Below are 22,839 nucleotides of genomic sequence, written 5' to 3'. Positions count from 1 at the left end.
CAGTCGAGTTTGGTGTTTTTTTCAAGGATGGGGATTTCACAAACTCTCATGAACTCTCTTCCATCATTTGGCCATACTCAAAATATCTCCTAACGAATAACTAAATATTCACAGACAGGCTGAGGTTGGCAGGGTCCTCTGGCCCTACCCTGGTTCCAACAGGGACACCCAGAGCAGGGAAGATCTTCAAGGAGGAGATTCCACAGGCTCTAGGAAACCTCTGCCAGCACTGTTACCCTTCCTGCAACTTCTGCCATCACTGCCTCTAACCCCATCACTGTGCAATTTCAAGTCTGGCTTTACCTTCTATATGAAGTCTCACTGGGCCGCTGAAGACTGGTGCATTCTGTCTCATGAGAACATTACTTGCAAATAGAAACAGTGCTGACCTCATCAACCTTCTAAGGAATCCCTAGCAACCTGCTGGACTTCATTCTACTGAGCAAAACCCTTTGAGGCCATATTTTAGTATACCTATTCCAGCTACCTCTCCATCACAACTTCATCAAAAGCCTTTAGGTTAGAAGACAAGTTTTACCCTTGGTAAATCCATGCAGGCCGTTCCCAGTCACCTTTTTGTCCATGTGCTTAGAAGCTGTTTCCTGATAATATACTCCATACTATTCCCAGAGACTGTCAATGTGTTGATCAACCTGCAGTCCTCTGATCCTCTTCTCCACTCCTCCCCAGGGAGAAACTCCATATAGCAGTATTATGACCACCTCCTTCAAAACCTTTGGTGCATCGTACTGACCTTAGATTTGTATATGCCCAATTTGCCTACATGGGACACAGCTTGATCTTTCTCTGTCACAGAAATGCTTTAGTCCTCCAGATTATGCCACCAGGGACCTAGGAGGCCTGACAGCAGACCTTACAAGTGAAGGTTGAGGTAAAGATAGCAGCCTCAGCCCTTCCCACTTCCTTTGTCACTACATCAGCCCTCATTTTCATCAGTTTCCATTCACTCCTCAAATTAAAAAAAAACTGTCAGCCCCAAAATATTTTAAAATTTCAGGAAAAGCCAGCAGCACTGCAAATCAACTGCAGTTGTCTGTTTTCTAAAGAATGCAGTACACACGCATAAATGGTTCTGCCTGACCATTCATTAAATGTAGTACAGTGACATCATTAGTGATGTATCACCTACATCCTGTTCAAGCAATGGATTAATAGCTTCATGCTTTGCTTTTTTTCTTTGTACAAAAATGTGTTAAAGCTGATCTGACCAAATTACAAATTGAGAATATATACCATGCCCTTCTCAAACTGTTCCCGTATTTTCTGCTGATAAATTTATTCTTCTACTTCTAGATAACACAGTTAATTAGATAAACAGACAAAAGTTCAAACATCAACAGAGAACATCTCAATTTATCTGACAAGTGACGACACCCGAGGTTAAAAAGATAACATGAAAGTAAGTTAAGTTCTTTTTCTCCCTGTCTGTTTTCCATTTGGCCTCTTACAAGAAAATAGGTGGCTGGGAGATTTTCCTAATCGTGTTCAGTTTCTTTTTGAATGGGTCACTATTGCCATGTGAGGCTCTAAATCACAGAATCACCAAGGTTGGAAAAGACCTACAAGATCACCCAGTCCAACCATCCACCTATCACCAACAGCTCTCACTAAACCACGTCCCTCAACACAAAATCCCAAGTTCCTTGAACGCCTCCAGGATTGGTGACTCCACCACCTCCCTGGGCAGCCCATTCCAGTGCCTAAATGCAGAGCTAAGAGTCAGTAATTACTAATATCTAAGTACTACTATCAAATTCTCCAAACAACTTTCTCTCATGAAGCTGATCATAAAATCATAGAATCACAGAATGGCCTGCGTTAAAAAGGACCACAGTGATCATCTAGTTTCAATCCCCCTGCTACGAGACTGGGTTAAATGTTAATCTAACCACTAGACCAAGTTAAATGAATTAATTTAGGATCAACTTACTCATGTCACTTTAGGTCTGCACCTCTTGGTAAAGTGCGACAATTTTATTATTCTCTGAACAGAGGAACTGAAAAACTTTATTTTGACTGTATCACCTCAGATCTGTAATTTCTGGTAGCAAGAATTTTTGTAGTTGTTATATAGAATAATATTGAAACAATAGAGAAGAAGAAACATTAGCAATTTTTAAACTATCTTAAACAATTAAATTCTGACAGAATTAAAACACTATGTAAACAATTCTTTTTTTTCACCTGTGTATAAAGCCCATTGAGTGAATTGCATCTAATGCAAGAACAACTTCAGCAGTATAAAATCTTGCCCATTTCTCAGGAACATCATAGTTACTCATTAAATTCACAAGGTCTCCACCAGGCATGTATTCCATGACCATGTAAAGGTAACGATCATCTTGGAATGCATAAAATAACTGTAAAAAGAAAATAAAAGAACAAGTCACTGAATGTTCCAGATATCTTTCATTTTTGCTAGTTGGAAAACCCTGGAATTCTTGTGCCACCTGACTAAGTCAACTGAGTAATGGAATTGCTAGAACTACTGCAGTACCTTTTCACCATCCAGTAGACTTTCTGAAAAGATCTTAATCTCAAGTTAATTTCTGCCAGATTTTTCATTCTTTTATATTACTACGTAAGCAGTAGAGTTCTGCTTCCAGATCACAATCTGGTGCAATAAATATTGAGATAATTTCAAAGAGAGTTCATTGCATAATAGAACGTAATGCTTCCTTTCTCCCTGGAATGACAACTGACAAATATGTAAACATGAAACTACTGTACTGCAAGCATCTTCCTGATTCTATTTGTGTTATCACTAAATATTTATTATTCTACTGTCAGTGTATCCATTGTTTAGAAAGTGAATCCAAATTTAAAACAACCAACAAAAGCAGTACTTCCCTTACAGTAGTCGATGCTCTGTTCAACACAATTAGTGAACGTAGATTTAAATATGATTCCTTAAACCTTTCAGAAAATCATAAAATATTCTGTTGGACAATCACTCCTAGACAGAAGTGATGTAGTTGCCTGTTTGACTGCGGTAAAACTTGTATGACTTTTAGGTTACTCTTGAATGATTTTGTTTAATTCTAACTTAACAAAAGAATTTGCATGCTTAAGGGTAAGAACAGTTTAAACGAATGTGTTAACATGCACACGCAAACGTATGATGATAGCTTCAGGCATCCTCCATATTAACTTCAAAGGCAGCACTGCCTCTCCAAACATTGTAATAACACTGAAATGAGGAAGACATAACCAGAGCAGGCAAATATATACAGAAAATGGAACATGCAGAAGCTACATCTTACGCATATTTCTGTTACATGGGCTGCTTCAAAGAATTACTATGGAGTGGACTCACCAGTTTTAACTTCCATCTGGCAAAGAGTTCTAAGAATAAGCTGAATAGCTTATCTTGCAATTGTTAAAGCAAAGCAGTTCTCAACCAAATGCAATACATGCTATTTGTTGCAAACAGCACTCCTGTTGTAAGTGATGTATTTCTCCAAGAGATCAGTGTAACAAAGAAGGGAATTTAAAAAGCTAAACCATGAAAAAACAAGTCATGCAGCACTATAACGGAACTGTTCTACACCAATAATGTTTTTTAAAGGAATCTCACTATACCTGAACAACCCAGGGACTATTAGCAAAAGCCATAATATCCCTTTCTTCCCAGAAGAACGCAGAATCTGATCTTTTTATCATCTCAAATTTGCTCAGAAGTTTCATAGCATACACTCTTCTTGATGATTTATGCCTTACCTACAACAAGAGTTACATACAAAATACGTTAGTTTCCCACATTAATACAGGGAGAATATAACTGGATACTTTTCATGCTTCACTCTATTTAATAGATTTCATACGACCCATCATGCTTTCATAGAGAATTACATATTCCACACCTACAAAATAATTAGATGGCACTTTCTGACATTGCTCTTTAAATACTTGCTAGAACTATCCTACAGCATCCAAAGGCATAACAATCATTTTATGTCTTGCAGGTGAATATCTCTAAAAGAACATGTGGAGGCACCTTTTAAAAACTAGTAAGACAATTAGCATTTGTAGAGATCATTAGCAAACATAAAATTGCTGCTTATGTCTAGTTTCTACCACCAATTCTCAGTTTAATAAAGCAGCACAAACAAGTCTAGTTGCTGATGTAACATCAGCAGCACACATCTCCTCTCATCTGTGAAAAACTTCCACAAAACTCCAGTTGTAAGCCCTGAACTGGCAGAAATTCTTTGAGTCCTGAAGAACTGTTTGAGCATCCATAAATACACCAGCAAAGACTGATTTTGTGGATTACGAGTAATATATATTCCACTTTTTAATAGAAGTATGACTTACAGTGCAAAACAGGTGCAGATTGAGAGTACAGAAATTCTCAAAAACAATTCCATGGGATAAAAAGAAATAGATAGGGAGATACAGAAATATGTATTTCCATATATAATATATAATGTATAACATAATGCATATATAACATATATATGTAATATGTGATTTCATCTTCTGAACTCTGCATTCAGAAACAGATGCATCAGCAAATGCTACAGAAGACATTCAAACGTACAGCGACAGAACTCACCAGCTGAACTTCCCCAAATGCCCCTCTGCCAATGACCTTCACCACTTCATAATCTTCAGCTTTCATCCGCAGATCCCTCATTTTATTTACTGTGTCTTTATCTACATGAAAGAAAATTCACATTTCATATGCATCAAATTGATTAAACTCATTCACCTCTTATTTTAATTTTTCAACATTATTGAAAGATAAACTCCTTAGAGAGGGGATTTGGATTTTAACCTACTTCCCTATTGGAAACTTCCCTGCAGAATGCATGACCTCACTCTCATTACTGTAGTAACCAAACCTGACATAAACATAATACAAGAATGATGGTACACTCAAGTTACTGGACATCCTTCACTTGGCATTTTTTTTCTAAATATTTTTTTCTAAATAATTATATTACAAAAAAAAAAAAAAAAAAAAAAAAAAAAGCAGCTATGCGAAAATCTCATATCCAGCATGATCTTGCTTGTAAGTAGATCGGTTTTAAAAGACTATTTCTGGATAACTATGCAATACATCTGAGAAAATGTTATTAAGTATACATAAGAGACACTTAAACTATTTTTAAAAACCTTTCAGAATTCTGCACTTTCATTATTCATTTTACTGTAAAAAGAAGATTTTAATTTAAAACACGCAGTGGGAATCATGGTAATTATTTATATAAACCTGTCATTCTATAAACTACAATAATTTACCAACTCCCAGTGGGCAGATATTCTAATTCCAAATTTGGTCAAAGATTATAACGGTCTATTTTAATCCATGTGGGTCAACACTGGCATGAGATTACATGGAAAAGCTTCAAGTTTCAGTATTTCTAAAAAGAAGGAACAGATACTAAAATACTTCTAATAAAACAAGTTATACAACATCATTTTACTTTCAAAAATAATATTCTAGACCTAACAGCAAAGCTTGGAAAGAAATACAAGGGAAGAGAAAAGAGAAATGTCAATTCTATAGTTCATGTTAAAAAAAAAGACTTGGGAGACAACAGAAAACTACCATTTGATTGCAGCATACACTACCATTACCTGAAATGAAAGTGGCATATGTGCAATTAAATCAAGATTTTATTATTCTACAGAAACAAATGCAGTTTTGTTTGAATAAATACTCTATCAAACCACTATGGTGGAGCCATCCCTTACAATGCAATGTGACCCTAGCTGATTTCAACAAACTATGTTCAAACTGTAAATTCTGACAAAATATTTCATACAAGGATCAAAATATTCAGTAATTTAAAATAAAATGCATTGCCTTATTTGCAAATTGCAAAAACTGACCTATGGCAGCAGATGGGTGGGACTGCAGAGAACTGAAGTGCAGCAATTCTTACAGAATCATAGAATCACTGAGGCTGGAAAAGACCTTCAAGATCATCCAGTCCGTGACAATGTTTTTCCAATGACTGTTAACTTACTGTCTACGCTTCTCCTAACAGCATGTTCTCTAGAAAATAAAGCAAGCTCTGATTTTATTTGTAATGTAAATGACCACAATGAAGTTGTACAATAATGGAGTAAACTATTTGGATAGCTAATACTGCAAAAAGATACTTTTTAATGGTTTTCTATTAATCAATAAAACGTGCCTGCATGTCATAGGTTACATAAAGGAGTTTGTTTATTTATTTAACTCAGAATTTTGAGGTAAACTAGATTTCACCATTCCCTTTAAGGTCACTGCTCACAGGTGCACAGCTTGTTTTCATATTCCAGCAATGACAGCAAAATTACATCTCCAAAAGCAGTCTGAAGCTGAAATAATTTGGTCTGTTCTCTACCCTTAAATTCCTTCAGGTTACATTTTATACAGAATAATTTACACCGACAAGACACTCATTCTCAGACCGTGAACAAACATTTTCCTTTCCTTTACTCATCCCCAAATGCTAAGGCGAAGATCTTCTGAAACTTTCTGACAACTTCACTATTCTTAAAAACTGCATTCAAATTATGTTTTGAAATAAGAACTTCCTTTGCCTAATCCAACTTCTCCTTTCTCCAGCAGTTTCACCACACCTTCTCTGCAAATAACTGAGTATACAACATGTGTGCATAACAATGTGTACAAACTCAAACATAGCTTGAACTGTGAGAAGTTTAACATTAGATGTAAGCTGGTTGCTGGAGTGCCTGACTTGCATGCTGAACCACAGACCACATCAAATGGGCTTACACTGGCACAGATAGGAAATGAAATGAAATCCACCCGTTCATTATTGTGACTTAAACCAATTTCAATGAAGCAAAGACAAAAATCAGGTTATTTTAATGAAATTACTTTGCATTTGTCATAAAAGTTGGTTATTACAACATTCAATTACAATGTTTAAGCTTGTAAAAATCTAATAAAACTTAATATAATTCTAAGCTTTGCCCATTCTACCCACAGACAGCAGTATGTCTAGAATCAGGAAAGACCTCTGCCATCATTTCCAGAATTTATCTGTTTGGTAGACTGTAAAAGACTTCGCTCTTAAATGATGTGCTTTTTTTGTTTTATTTTGCTTTTAGATATGAAAAGCAGGCAGTACAACATTCTTCATTAAGAATATTATTACTGAGAAGGATATCTTCTTGTGAAAAAATAGAGAGCAATATGATAAATAATATGATTTCCTAAGGAGTGAGGGGTTTACAGCACAAGTAGAGAAGCAGCTGAGAGAGCTGGGATTGTTTAGTCTGGAGAAGAGGAGGCTCAGAGGAGACCTCATTGCACTCTACAACTTCTTGAAAGAAGGTTGTGATGAGGAGGGATTTGGCCTCTTCTCCCAGGCAACAAACAGGACCTGAGGAAATGGCCACAATTGTACTAGAGGAGGTTTAGGTTAGACATGAGGAAAAACTTTTTCTCTCAGAGAGTGGTCAGGCACTGGAATGGCTGCCCAGGGAGGTGGTGGAGTTGCCGGCCCCGGCAGTGATCAAGCGGCATCTGGATGAGGAGCTACAAGATGTGGTTTAGTAGCTTAATGGGTAGTAATGTTGATAGGAGGATGGTTGGACTAGATGATCTATAGGTGCTTTCCAACCTTGTGATTCTATGATAAGAGTAAAATTAACCTGAAGGTATGTGAATTTTGAAATTCTTTCCAAAAAAAACCAACAGGGAACAAAATTAACAAGAAAGCGTAATAGGGCACTGCTATCTCCCAGTTGTAAAATAAGAAAAAAAACCAACAAAATGTTTATAACATTTTCTTCCCTTTTCTTTTTTCTGTCTAGATAATAAAATGGATTATTTTTTACCTGCTAATTCCTTTTAAAATCAAGGAAGCTACCATGGTGACCTAACAATTGTGCATATATAAAAAAAAATAATTCTGAACTGATGAATATGTAAATACAGCATCTATAGAGTATTGGATAGAGTAAAGAGACCTTTTGTAATATGAAACAAATGCTCCAGTCTGTCAGTGAACACTTCAGTATGATTTCTTGACACTGCACACATTACGTCATTTTACTGCTAATTGCTTTAAGTACATTAGCACATGATATTACACAGCAAGCTACAGGAATCCAAAAGGTTGCCAAGAACAAAGAAAACAGGCCTTTCTCTTTAAAGGTTCTGTGATACTGAATACAACATCACTTACATTAGCAAACTTGAACATTCATTTGCTGGGGATTAGATTTCTACTAGTAACTGCGTCAGTACTGACTGGTAAATAAACAAATGTGACTATTAGAACACCTTGAACTCAAAATTTCTAAGGACTTCTCAAAGGATTTCAAGATGCAACAACAAATTCTTTTATTTCAGTTGGTATTTCTAATCCCAGTTAGTTAGTAACCACAATATTAAATACTTACACCTGTTTAAGAAGTTATCAATGTTTTTGTTTTTTCGCAAGGCAGGAAAATCCAAGTCATACACCAAAGCATCTAATCCATCCTGAAGAAAAACAATAAAAGCAAAATTAAATGTTTGGGAAAATACACATTCTGCTAGTCAGAGAGATGAGATTAAAATGGCTGTTCTTATCGATTTTCCATACAAACAAAATTATTCACATTTACTTAATGATTCAATTAGCTACTGCACATCTCTAAAGGACAAACAAAATAGCTGTTACTCCTCTTCCAATGGCCAGGGTTGAAACTTAATCTTTGTTCATCTCAAAACAAATACACTTGTACAAATTACTCATCTTCATTAGCTCCACATTTACAGTAGTACTATTTTTTTCTAAACATGAAAAGCTTCATTAGAACTATGAAAGTTCTAATGAGGTTGGTCAATGTCAAGAAATGACAACATACCATGCAGCAAGCACCTAATCACTGAATGGCAACAGGAAAAAAGGTTAATTCCAAGAGTCAGGCCCCCCCACCACCCAAACCTCTCCATCTTTTTTAATCACAGCAATGAAGATAATATATTTACAAGGTATGCATTTAATTTTGTGAACAAATGCAATTTCACTGATTTTTCACCAAATACATTGCCACGAACCAAAAAAAAAAAAAAAAATTAAAAAAAAAAAAAAAAAATTCCGCATCTTTAAGGTCTTGTTAAGTGCCATAAACTTTGTCTTAAAGTTTATGGTCTTCATTTTACAACAGGCATGTATTACGCTTTAGTGGTTTACACCTCCTCAGAGAAAAACTAAACAAAAATGTGTTGGCTGAAAACAACAGATAGAGCATCTAATGAAAAACAATCAAGTATTCTAGGAAGACCTTGTGAATTACACATGTAGCACTCATCAGCCAGGTAACAAGAAAGCCGATGGATAGGAAAGCCGTGGAATACAAACCACTGGGTGCAAGCAAAGCGTGCCAGGAAAGTACTGCTACTTACATGTCCTACTGCCACCTACATGCCCACACCACCTACTACTGACCTGCTGGAGTAAACTCCTAGATCAGACATCTTTGAACTGATCAGTTTGGATCTGATCAGACCTGGGTTTGGCTGTTGTTTACTTCTATGCAATTATGCGATACACGATTGAAAGTTGATCCATCAGTCCTAACTGCTTCATCCCTCAGGTAACTCTCCTTGAAAAAATACTACAGAGCAAGCTTTCTGAAAGCTTACTTTACAAGAATATTCTTTAGAAGAATGTGTTTGATGTATATTAAAAAATTGCCTTTGATTCCTCACATCAAATTCCAACCTGTTTATTCCCATCAGTCCATAAGAGTTTATAAGCTACGCAAACCAAACACTACCTATCTAAACTATTTATAGGCTTACAATCCTCATTTTAAATTTACTGAGATAGAAATATCTCAGATGTAATGAAAACAAGCAGTAAAATCATGATGGTATTCAAAACCATGGGTAAGGAACTAAAAATACAAGGCTAATCAGAGCTATATTAAAGGCTGGACGCTATTCATTTTGTTAATTTCATTGAAACATTGCTAGGTTAAGTTAGCTCTCCATAAGAATGGTTTAGCTGGAACTCTAAGAAGCATTACAATGAGAACAAACAAATAGTCAAATCAATTATCATAATATTTTCACAGCCCTTAAAGTCAGCTTTTGCATCTTGAGTGTATTAAAGGCCCGTTGTTTTGAACTTATACTGATGAGAAGAAAGGAAAGCAAACAACAACCACAAAGACATACTAATGGATCAGAAATATAAACAAGAGAGTAGGAGGCCAATTACAGCTTGGACTCCAACCAGATTGGGAAATAGCGCTAGATCAAATGCAACTTGGTCAGAAATACTTTGTATCCTACTAAAAGATGCCTTTTTCAAAGATGCACAGTAAACACCCAGAAAAACCACCAGAGAATTTCACCTTTTTGGTAGCTTCAGGAGAGAAACCAACCAAGTATTGACACACTTCATTTTTTTCCTTCTGGGGCACGAGAGCTTTAAAAAGTGACTACAAGAAGCTAAGACTAATGGAAATATTTACACATTTTTAACATCAGTCTTAATTTGCATCACGACTTTTTTCATTCTAAATTAAAATATAACTTTACTCAGAAAAAAAAATTGCTAAGTATTCAAAGTGTCACAGCTTCATTGGTCTGTCAGGTGCATGTGTGCCTTTCAATAAAGTTCTGAAGTCAAGATGAGAGTGGGGAATTCACATTTAACAAGCCACAGCAAACTTTCAGAATTGTTTAAATCAGAGTGAACCACGGAAATATTCCCTTTCAGATCTTTGAGTGAACTCTCTCAAGTAAAGCACTTAAAAAAAAATAAACTTTGCAAGACAAATTCAAACTACTTGATGATCTCATGCTCACGTCAAATCACACTTCAAAATCACACAAGGGACACCTAAAGGTGTTGGAGACAAGCAGCTTCTTACCACAGTCTCTTTAACAGCAACCCCCCTTTGCTACAACATCCAGAGAACTAAGAGCTATTTCAAGTGCTACGCTGGAGAAGGAACAGGGAGAAGCAGGCAAGGAGAAGGCAAAGCCCAGCAGAAGAGGCACAGGTGACAGAGACAGGAACATAGGACAGAGTTACAGCGAGAACTGGAGAAACAAGGTCAAGTGAAAGGAGACACAACCATTATTGCTGATAACTGCAAAGAGAACTTGGCTCTCCTGTTTCCATCTTGCTCAATGTGCCACCTGACCCCCACCTGATACAGACAGGAAAGAATATCTTTCCTTCAAGACCTATGGGAGCCATATCTCCTCCTCTTCAATTACAGTAATCAGATGCTGTTTATTAAAATAAACAAGATGTTTTTGTGATATTGAAACCATACCAATGGGAAAAACCTAGTTTCGATACATATCTTTAAACACAGCACAGCCAGTACATCTCACCAACATTTACAGCCTGGAGGTGTTTTCAACTAAACCTAAGCTCTAAGAGAGTCAACTGGAAGGCCGCTCTGAACTCAAATACTGTCTCCAAAGAGGAGGACAAGGATGTCTAGGATAGAGGACATGAACAAGTCCAGCATATGGCAATGCCTTTTTGGTATACGTCAGAAATCGCATTGCTGTATTTAATAGCAAACTACAATTTTCTTCAGTAATTTTCCCCTCATTGCTCTAAGTGTTTAGCAGTTACAGCATCACATAAATAACTCCACACCCTAAAGGGTACATGAAAGCATACTTCATTTTATGTATTTTGTCACCATGCCTCAGCCACAAAAGTAATGATGACTACCCAGCTCCTCCACCTCAATTTCACACACTTCCATCATTTCCCCTTCAGCCTTTTCTTTTCCAATTATCCTTGTATGAATTGTATTTCAAGTCCCACCGTCACCCAATGTTTTGTTTCTCATCCTCCCTTTTTGAACTGGAGGGAAAACCATAAATAGTATTTCAGTTGTGTTCACTCCAAAAGCATAAACTACAGCACAGTATCTCCTGTTTCTGCTCTTCACTAAGTTAATAACTGCATTATCTGAGTAATTTGGACTGCCACTGTGCACTGCACTGATTCTTTTATGCAACCAGGTACTATAAGCCAAATCTAGTTCAACACTCAACAAAGATCAGAGTTTATCATCCCATGCTGAATTTCACCTACTACTTTTAACCATCCAGGCACCAGCAAATAATGACTTTTCCTTTGTTCTGCTTTAAGTTTTCACTACCCTTTTAGCATAAATCCCCTCATTATTCACCACTTTGGATCACTTATTTCTGAGAAATACCACAAGCCTGTTATACACCATTACTGATCTCTCTGTTGAGTGAGCTGATGGCCAACTCTTAATTTATTCACTCATCCACAAACAACCCCATCTGAGAGCAACTTATTTTTGATAAAAATCTGAAATGAAGAGCTTTATCAAATGTTTTTTGTTTGCCTCATACTCACTAATCCCCTCAAGGACCTATGATAGGTCTGCAAAAATTGACTTTCTTCCACAAACAGGAGTTAAGGTGCTCCCCATCTTAACACACACGGGCTCATTTGTTCTGTTGCTGGGTGCTCCTGCATTCCCCCCAAGTTGTTTTTTTTATTTCAAGGAAAGAAGAAAAAATGTTATACGTTCAACATCTTCCTTACTGCTGTCGAAACAGTTTTAAATAGCAATGTAGAAAAACAGAAAGGTTACACACAAAAATGCTCCATGTCTTAATGAGTCACCATCAAGCAAAAAAAAAAAAAAAAAAAAAAAAAAGATGGTAAAAAATATAAAAGCGTATCAGTTTTTTTTTTTTTTTTTTTTGTCAATTTGTACAAAGATCTTTTCTAGAACGCTCTAAGGAAGGACTCCAGTATGAAAAATCCCGTATGCATTTTCATTAAGAGGCATGCAGACAGATTTCTTTATTTCCCATTCAGTTTTTCTATACATATAGAAAACAATAACATGTATCATTAGCATACATATTAATTACACATTTTATTAGCTTTGAATTTCATAATTCGATAATTCATAATTGAATTTCAATACATTAATATGTATTATGAATGCCTTTTCATTAAGATTCCTTCACAGAGTGTTTGTTTCCTGCAGTAAGCAGTCCCACGTCAGCTGGTACTGCTCTACTCACAAAGTTTTGACCTCATCCCAAAGCGTTCCCAAATCAAGCTATCACTCCCACCATGACTGCAGTGAGCTGTCTCACTTTGTAAAAACACTCCTTAACCCCAGAACTCATTACAGTGTCTGTAATACTGTTTTTATTCAGACATAAGAAATAAACTTTAATGCAATTTTTACAGTGAAATTTAGTGTTAAAATAACTCAAACTCCATCAAGCAAATCCAATGTGGCAAAACACATTGTCACCACATTTAAGTGATATAAAGTCAAACATACATGACTTACTTTATCAGGATACAGCCACAGGATTATTTCTAATTTTTATTATTATTTAACTTCATACACATTTTATTACTATGTACCTAATGGAAGCGTGTGACAAAAAAAAAAAAAAGAATAAACCCAGATGAAGGACAGCTACTGAGACAACTGTTGCTTTATCTATCATTCAGACAACTAAGAAACCTAGTGAGTGTTATCAGCATACAAAAGTTGCATTCCTCAGACTGACTGGCAGTTATCCAATTTTACAGTCTTTGCTACTTTTCCTTTTTTGGAGAGAGCACAGTAAGTCTTCAGAGCAAACAACTCTCACCATCCATATTTTAGTTCCCCACATTGTAACTATTTTCCTGTTTATTTCTATAGTACTAGAGCTTCCTCCCATACTTTAAACCAACAAATCTGACTGAACTTTATCCTCGTGGGTCCATCATAATTTTTCAACATGTCCTACATTACAAAATGTATATACATGATCTGTGCTGAAATGTCAATAGGGACAGTAGCGGGAGAAGTGAGTTTTTATATGCTACCTGCAAACTTGCACAAAAAGTAGTAATAACTCGACTCCACAGGGAAAGAAAAAACATGTTTCTCTGAACTGCATCATCAGATCTTTGTATTGTTAAAGGGACCAGGAAAGGCTGGATAAATTGGCAGTCTTGTGAACTTCAGCACAGGCAGATGCCAAGTCCCACACCTGGGGAGGAAATGCTCCTGCCACCAGTACGTGCTGAGCACTGACCAGCTACAAGGCAGCCACTAGCACCCTGGGCTGTGATACCTACAGCATTGCCACCAGGACAGGAGAGGTGATCCCTGCCCACCACTCAGCTCTGGTGAAGTCACACCTGCACTGTTGAACCCAGTTCTGGGGCCTTCCAGAGAGAGCAAATCCAGAAGAAGGCCATATAGGTGACTAACGCACTGTCCTGAGAGGCTGAGAGAGAAAGTGCCAGAGAAATGAAGGCTCATGAAGATCATATCCACGTGTATGAAACAGAAGGGGATGAAAAAGAGAAACACCAACAGTGGTATCCACTGACAGGGCAGGAGGCAAAGAAATTAAAACATGAGATTTCATCTGAAGAAAAATTAGTGATAAAACACACCTGTAAGTGTGGTCAAACATTGGAACAGGTTGCCCAATATCCCCGCAGAGATCCTGAGAATCTAACTGGGCATGATCCCAGGCAGCCTGTTCCAGCTGACTCTGCTTGTGATGGGACGCTGGACTAGACAAGCTGCAGAGTTCCCTTCCAACCTAAAGGACCCCATTCTATCTGTAATACAGAAATTTCCCATTTTTTTCATGGCTTCAGTTATGCTTTTGCTTTGCATGAAAAAAGCATTAGGAATGAGTTATCCTCTCCAAACATCCTTAACACCCCATCATTAGCAGGCAGACCCCGTTACAAGGCTTAGCTCTGCATACTTGATGTTTCTTCAGCCCTTTAGAAAGCCTTGGAGCCATCTTTGAACTCCCCTACTGTTTTGTGAAACATCCTGCTGCCAACTGTGTTGATAAGGAAAGACACAAAGCTTTCCATTCTTCTCATGCCCAGCATTATTTCCTCTTCACTTTTATTTTTTTTTTAAATGTATTTTTCACACAGACCTTTATAACCTACTAGTTTCAGGCAATATTCTTCGAAAGCCAACTTTCAGGCCAATAGGACTGCATTTACCCACCTCCAATTAAGTATGTAAAAGATTATACAGTTTTAAATTAATCTTATTTGTTTACATTGCTGCCCAGAGAACACGGAACTGCAATTTAGTACTTCATCTTCAAAGTAGACAAGTGAATGTACACAGAGTTAAGACACTTCACTTAAGAATTTTCATTACACTGTTAGACTAGGCAAAGTACACAAACTGACATGAGCTTGAGTACAAGGCACTTGATTCATGGCACCTTCTTGTTGCTGGCATCTACAACACTACAGAGCTCATTACTTCTTTGTATCTTGCAGCATTCACTGAGCTTTCATAAATTTAAGTCTTTCACAAAGATATTTTTTCCCAATAAGTAAGGAGTTTAACTCAGTAAAGATTTAAAATCTCAGTAGTAAGACCCTGAAACCTCAAGTTGAGGGTATTGAAAGCAATAACAGTCATTGCCTTCATTACAGGATTTTAAAGATTTTTTCCATAAATAGTTTCAATTTTTACCTGTAACTCAACTTTGTATAGTTATATGCAAATGTAAGTACTTAATTGGTAACAGTCTTTTTAGCACCCATACTCATACAGAAGAAAATCTTCAGCAGAGGACGACAGACAGGCAGACACAAGCTGTACTGCTCTTTCAAAAGCATGCAGTACTTCGGGGTCCTCGCATTTCAGACATATTTTGGGTTCTACACATTTCAGAGGTTTTGTTGTCCCTGCCAACAAAAACCTCTAACACTATAACAGCACTAATTTCACTACGGTAGGAAATTATAGTGTGATTAGTATTTATTAAATCCAAGCTTAAATTTAATACACTGGTATTTTACTACTTCAATATATCACCTTAATAAAGTTCAGTTAATCTGATATCTTTAAGAACAGCTATAAAACGAGAGAACAGTGTTTTCAGGGAAGATGAAGAAAATACATATACAGACACCAAAATATCACCAAGAACATATTTCAGTCAGATTTATGCAGAAATAAGTGCAACGTGTGTTTGGAAGCAGATGGAAGAGATTGAATGAAAGCAGTAAAAACTAATTGCTGTTAAGTCAAATTATATTATTTCATTTTGTAACAAGAGGTCTCTTGATAGCTGTAGCTGATTTCCCTTAAAGAAGTTCACCTGCATGAGTTGCTATGCTGTGGTATGCTCTTTTACAATCTACAGTGCTTCAGTACAGTGCACGGTATGTGCTGCCATCCAGAAGACACCTTACATGCAGAAGAAAAGAGCTGCATAACTATCTGGAAGGCTACACTGGTTTCCTGACATCTCAATGTGCAGAAAATAAAAAGAGATGGTATACACTAGGTTTATATGATTTAACCAAGCTGTATTTGAATTCCCACTAGGATCAAATAATGTGTAAGCACAGCTTCTTAAAACTGCCCTTTCCAATAAAACTATACTGAATGTGCTGAGCACAAATACACTTAAAGCATATTATAGTTAAAGGTCTGACTGGCATTCACACCACCATGAATCCAACGCTGTGCAGCAGCTCCAGCACTAAGCAATAGAAGTGCCTCACAGGTCTGGAGCTCCCTGAAACCACAGCAGCCACAGAAATACCTTGGGAAGTGACCTCACATCCTTTTGAGTTATGCAAGTTAGCCTGTTTGCTGAAAATATACCACAAGTCCTGTTCCTGCATCTCAAATGTAAAGTAACCTGGGGGCGGAAACTAAATCTCACCTGCAAAATACATCAGCAAAAGTTGAGATGTCTACAGTACTCTTAGTTATCTTCAGAGGACACTCATCCACAGGCAGCACACAGATCTACTGCTTCTGCTTGTACAGTCCATTTGAACACACACACAGCTACCGATTCAGAGTAACAGAGTAAACAGTCTGAGAAACACTCATTAGAAAGCAAAAGTAGGATGGATAAAAACACTGCAGATAGAAACACTGGTACACAACTGTCCTTCAGTAAAACAGTAAACACAACTGATAAGCCAGAGATATGGAAGGATAAACTGTGCCAGTATCAGTTCAAAAGTCCAAAGGTAACAAACAACTTCAGTCAAGAGAAAGCAACAGTACAACACCACTATGAAACAGTGACATTTATAGCAAAGGAAACATCCCCCTCTGCAACTGTTACTTGGGAAACCAACCACAGTTCGCCTCTTCAAGCTTTTTCCAGGCAGGTATCCATGCAGTCAGCCTAGAAGCTAACTTCAGCCAGCTGGACAGGATGAGAGCTAGCAGGGTACCATCATGTCCATAAGAAGAAATGTAACGTGCAAGAGGTATTTAATACGCAAAACAACCTTAGATCTTTTAGCTCAACATATTACAAAAATTCTTTCCTAAAACTCTACAATAAGTCAAAACAGTTTTCCTATTAAGAGGTGAAAAGCAGCCATGACAGAAGTCTGGAAATGAAGTTAAAGAGAGAATTATGCCAAAAATACTTTCTGGAAACTGAAACCGTGATCTGTAGAATTATATGGTGTCCTCTGCTGTCACACGGACTGCAAAAAGGAGGAAAGTTGAGCACAACTCCCTGAGAGCATCAGCTTTGGGAAGCTTCTGTGGTTGTACGACCCCTGTCCGAGCTCTATCTCCATTTCTGCAGTAGGCATTCCATCACAAGCGATCACACATCACACAGATATTTGAAATATGCAACTCAACAAGGACTGAGCGCTACTTAAGAATTTGTGCATCACTACACAGCTTTATAATGCAAACACCCACAAAGTCCATGGGCTTTTTTTCACCTATCAATAGTAGAAAAACTCCAGCTGCAGTAAAAACAAAAGATTTACATGTACATAAAACTAATGCTGTTCTATATTCTTTTTGTCCATGATGAATATAGCTACAAGAATGATCTTAAAGTTGGCTTGTTTTGTTTTCAGGTAATAAAAGTTTGATGAGATTTATTTTAGATAGAGGCAAGATAATTCTACTGCCAAGCACTGAGATTCTTCAGAATGGACAGGATTTTGCTACTGACAGCAGCAAAGCAGGCAGCAAGCTTTTCACATTTTTAGGACATCTGCACCACTAATACTGAACAAAGCACTTCCGAGAAGAAATTGCTTCTAGATTCTGGCATCCAAAGTGTTAAAAATTTAGAACCTACAAGTATGATCTTACCACTGCCATTAAGAAGCTAAGAAAGAAGTGACAAAGACACCCACTTTATCAAAATCCCCCTCAACAAACAAACGGTAACATAAGGAGTGAAGTAGTAATGCATCTTTGAAATACGTTGGATGCTTATGTGTATTTTCAAGTCACAAACAGCGACTGCTTTCAAGGGTAAGGGCATCTGCATTCACCAGTAAAGCCAGAAATCTACCAAGCTCTAAGTACGACTTCACCACTATTGAAGACCAATTTCCTCCAGAACACTTGTCACTCTGACAACACAGCAGTCATGACAAAAACCCTAAGTGCTTTGGACTGCACATTAAAAAGGGGTGTAACCAATAAGAATTTAAAACCTACATGAAAACATGGTTGCACATTCAAGTAATTACAGACCTGAGCTAAAGCTGTCTTCCATAGCTCAGGGTGGCTTTTGCAGATTGGAGTTTCTCACATGATAATTAGTAGGGGTTTTATTACACATAGCACAGCAAGAATATGTCACTTCACCTGAGATTTTCAATCAAGAGGAACAGATGCTGTATCAGGAATTCATTTGTACCCAACACTTATTTCTAATCTAGAAAGGGTCCTGATATATTAGGCTTGCAAGCTTGTTTAGGGATTTGTAAATAAGTTTCCTACATTCCTTTCAAACCTTGAGATTTATGCTTGGGAAAACTAAAGTCATTAGCTTCTTATAGCAAGAAAGACAGCATGCCCTGAAATTTTCAGTACAGTTGCTCAAGCCAGAAAGACATTTCAGTGTGGTTGCTCAACCAAGAGACAGACAGCAAAACATTGTAAAATACTGGAATCCAGCTGTTACTATGTTGGGTATTTACACTGAGCTTAAGAACTGCTATTGGAGGGAAATAAAATACTAAAATTCTAAGAAACAGATGAAAAACAGCTCTTCCAACATGTTGCTCCAGATGCACTGATATCATAGACCAGTGTACAACATCAACTCCTCTTTAGTACTACTCTCCCCACATACACAGAACACTTCAGAACTTGGGAAAAGCATTCGCCCTGCCAAGAGGATGCAATAGACTAATATACATCCTCCAAAGGCATGATTTTCTTTTAGATTTAGAAAACAAATCTTAGCCCAAGAGAAGAGAGAGCCAGGGATGTCTGGACCACTGCCACTACCATGGAATCTTGTCAAAGTCTCTCCTGCCTGTCCTTACAAGGGAGCAAGGCTGAGCTTGGGCTGATTATGTTAATCTCAACAGGAGATGAGGACAAACCATACTTTAGTCACACCATATAAGCCTGTCATGAAACAGGGCACTCGAACATTACTTCTGCTCCTCCATCTCACAGACTGTTTGGAGTAGCTGTCATTTAGTTTCTCTTTAAGCAGAGAGCAAAACTGATGAAAGCACGTTTTCTAAATAAGCAAGCAAACAAACAAAAGCTAACTGAAAGGCTATGTGTGAGTTGTGTCAATCTGCTGGATGATTTCTTTCCTAGACACTATGAAAAACACACTACTCACTTACCATCCACATGAAAGGGGGCACTGCATTATCTACTGGCTACAACCAGCGGTGCAAAAGCCACATCCAGCCAGTTCAGGTAATATCTGCTCCTTCCGATTCATGTAAAATCTGCTTTCGTAGGACACCAAGCAAAGCAGGAGCCCAATTCCCTAAATACTAGAAAATAGCAGTGAGTGATTACACCAGAACATCATTTACTGAGCACTATCCCCTTGAATTCAGAATTAACTTTCCCTCAGGCCTCCTCCACTTCTCTTGGCAGAAGTCCCTGCTGGACTGCAAAGCCAACTTCTGAACAGCTATATGAAAACAGGTACATGTACACAGTCATTTTAGAAGCAGATGCTTGCTGTCAGTCATGGCCACTTTATAATTGAATATAATTACCTAACCTCAGAATTCATAGACTTAAGTAGAAATTAAGAAAACCATTAAATCTTCTGTGGTATTCAAACAAAATGCACTTGCATGGAAATAACTATCATTCACAGTTAACTAGATTCTGAAACGCAGCCAAGCAATTCGGTTTAGAAGAGTTAAAAAGAAAAAAAAAAAAAGAAAAAAAACAAGCATAATCACTCAAGCTTTAGGAAAGGTCTGGAAATGTGCACATATATGTTCTGTATACATCAGACATACATCCCAAACAGCACTTGAGAATACCCAAAAAAACTGATGTACAATTCTCATTCACACTGCATTGAAATGTTTAGATCTTTCTCCTTCGCTCCTTCCAATTTGGACATAATGTACACGAGGATGTGAACTGATCCTTTTTTCTTATGATTTCATCTCTCTCTCAACCTACAAAACTGTAACAGGACAAACCTCATTTGCCAAAGTGTATCTTGCTTCACTGAAAAACCTCCTAATCTGGCCATATCCTAGAAGATAACAGTCCAGTATAAGAAACTGTTTTTAAATGAATCTTCAACAAAAATGCAGGTTCAAAAATGACCGTATCACTTACAGTACGCCAGACTGCAACTCATTTGAACATATTGCTGTTAAGGAAATAAGAGAAGGCCTGAATATTAACATCAGGAGTCAAACCAAACCCATCTATGAATTAGGTAACTTCTGAAAACCAAAAGAAAAGTTCATTATTGTCCAGAAGACAAGAGGAAGAGATCGGAAAAAGAGCTGAGTGGAACAGTTTCAAATTCTCACATGCTGTTTCTTTACATAAAGGTTAACATTAACAACTGAAAACAGTCTTGTGAAGATCCCATAGTCTGGCTCACTGGTTCCAGACATCATCCAATAATGTGAATGTGCTAGAGAGATGTGATTTTTAATAGCCAAAATGCCCAAGACATCAACAACACTGACAGCAGTCATTCCAGTATTAGCCAGAATTTGATATGCACTTTCCAACGAGTCTATTTTGTTGCTAATCATAATATTGCTCCCTGACAAATAAATATGTATATATAAACTACATATAAAATGTACATATAAATGTTCCTCCTGTGGAAGAAGGGATGGGCGACTCAGAAGGAGTACAGAGAAGTTGTTAAGATATGCAGAGAGAAAATCAGAAAGGCAAAAGCCCAGCCTGAACTCAACCTGGCCGCTGGGGTTAAAAGGAACAAGAAACCCTTTTACAAACACATCAATGGTAAGAGGAGGACTCAGGAGAATCTTCATTCTTTACTGGATGAGGCTGGGAATGTGACCACTGAGGATAAGGAAAAGGCAGAGGTTCTGAATGCCTTCTTTACGTCTGTCTTTAAAGGTCACACCAGTTATCTGCAGGGTACTCTGCTTTCTGACCTAGTAGTCTCGACTGGAGTGCAGACAGAACCCCCCCCCAATTCAGGAGGACACAGTCAGAGACCTACTTACTCCAGCTGGACTGTCACAAGTCCATGGGGCCGGACAGGATTCACTCGAGAGTGCTGATGGAACTGGTGGAGGTGAGAACTGAGCCGCTCACCATTATCTATCAGTGCTCTTTGTCGACTGGTGAAGTCCCAGAAGACTGGACGTTTGCCAGCGTGACTCCCATCTATAAGGGTTGTAAGGAGGATCCAGGGAACTACAGGCCTGTCAGCCTGACTTCAGTGTCAGGGAAGGTTATGGAGCAGATTGCCTTGAGGGAGATCACGCGGCATGTGGGGTCAACTGGGGGATCAGGCCTAGCCAGCATGGGTTCACAAAGGGCAGGTCCTGCTTGACCAACCCGACCTTCTACGATCTAGTGACCAGTCTGGTAGATGAGGGAAAGGCTGTTGATGTAGTCTACCTAGACTTCAGCAAGGCCTTTGACACTGTCTCTCACAGTACCCCAGTGAGCTGGGGGTCGGCCTTTTCTCTCGTGTAACTGGTGATAGCACTAGAGGGAATGGCTTCAAGCTGCGCCAGAGGAGATTCAGGCTGGACGTTAGGAAATACTACTTCTCTGAAAGAGTGGTCAGGCACTGGAATGGGCTGCACAGGGAGGTGGTGGAGTCACCAACCCTGGAGGTGTTCAAGGAACGTTTGGATTTTGTGTTGAGGGACATGATTTAATGAGAACTATTGGAGATAGGTGGATGGTTGGACTGGATTCTGTGATTCTGTAAAAGTTACATTTTAGAAAGCATGCATCTGAATACTACAGCAACTACATGCAGCACATGGGCAGTAGCAGTGTTAGGCACTGATTTACAATAGAGACTCAAGAAGGTGTTGAAGCAAAACTGCCTTGGCCTCACTCTTGATGGCCACCAACCTCAGGATTGTAGCTGCAGATCCGTAACACCCGTCTGATTGTAAAAATGAAATTCTAAAACAAACCTCTGGCATCTTCAAGAATAAGGATTTGCTGGGAAAAATCTGACTTGAAACTAATCTGGTACTGATATGTGTACTTACATTATGATCCTAACTCTTTCTATTACTACCATACTTAGAAAAAGAGGATTACAACCTACTTTACTGAAAACTTTGCTCTATGGTAACTCTATATTTGGAAAGACCTATACAAGTTGAGCAACTTCTCACCTCAAGTCGTCTATCAGCTGGAAGAAAGTTATCATGAGATAAAGCTACTGAGTATGTAAGAAGTACTACTTGCTCCTGACCAGTCTGCTAATTTCTCCAGCATGGGAGAGTTCTTAACCCAACTGCAAAATCTGAACTTGCTGGATGAAGTCTTAGGAATGTCCTCCCAGACAATCTTCATCTTCATTGAAACATACTGAATGCGACAAACAGTTAACTCTACAGAACCTTCCCACTAGAT

General features: G+C 37.9%; 1 protein-coding gene across 2 annotated transcripts in view; it reads right to left on the bottom strand.

The window, feature by feature from the left end:
- The window catches only part of ROCK1 (Rho associated coiled-coil containing protein kinase 1), an 80,654-nt gene that overhangs the window by 43,427 nt on the left and 14,388 nt on the right, over positions 1-22,839 (bottom strand). The window contains exons 3-6 of one of the 2 annotated variants that reach the window (XM_042833892.1): positions 8,395-8,476; positions 4,580-4,680; positions 3,604-3,741; positions 2,206-2,381 (exon numbers count right to left, since the gene is read on the bottom strand). In XM_042833892.1, coding sequence (XP_042689826.1) covers positions 2,206-2,381; positions 3,604-3,741; positions 4,580-4,680; positions 8,395-8,476 — 497 coding nt within the window. Of the gene's footprint in view, positions 1-2,205; positions 2,382-3,603; positions 3,742-4,579; positions 4,681-5,862; positions 5,966-8,394; positions 8,477-22,839 lie in introns of those variants that run through there. The other variant, XM_042833900.1, reaches the window with a different exon arrangement.

This window comes from Centrocercus urophasianus, unplaced genomic scaffold, assembly GCF_019232065.1.
Source record: "Centrocercus urophasianus isolate 14NV4802_14NV808 unplaced genomic scaffold, USGS_Curo_1.0 seq_11, whole genome shotgun sequence".
Lineage (NCBI taxonomy): Eukaryota > Metazoa > Chordata > Aves > Galliformes > Phasianidae > Centrocercus > Centrocercus urophasianus.
The sequence above is the reverse complement of the archived record's forward strand: the minus strand, read 5'-3'. Positions and strand labels throughout refer to the sequence as shown.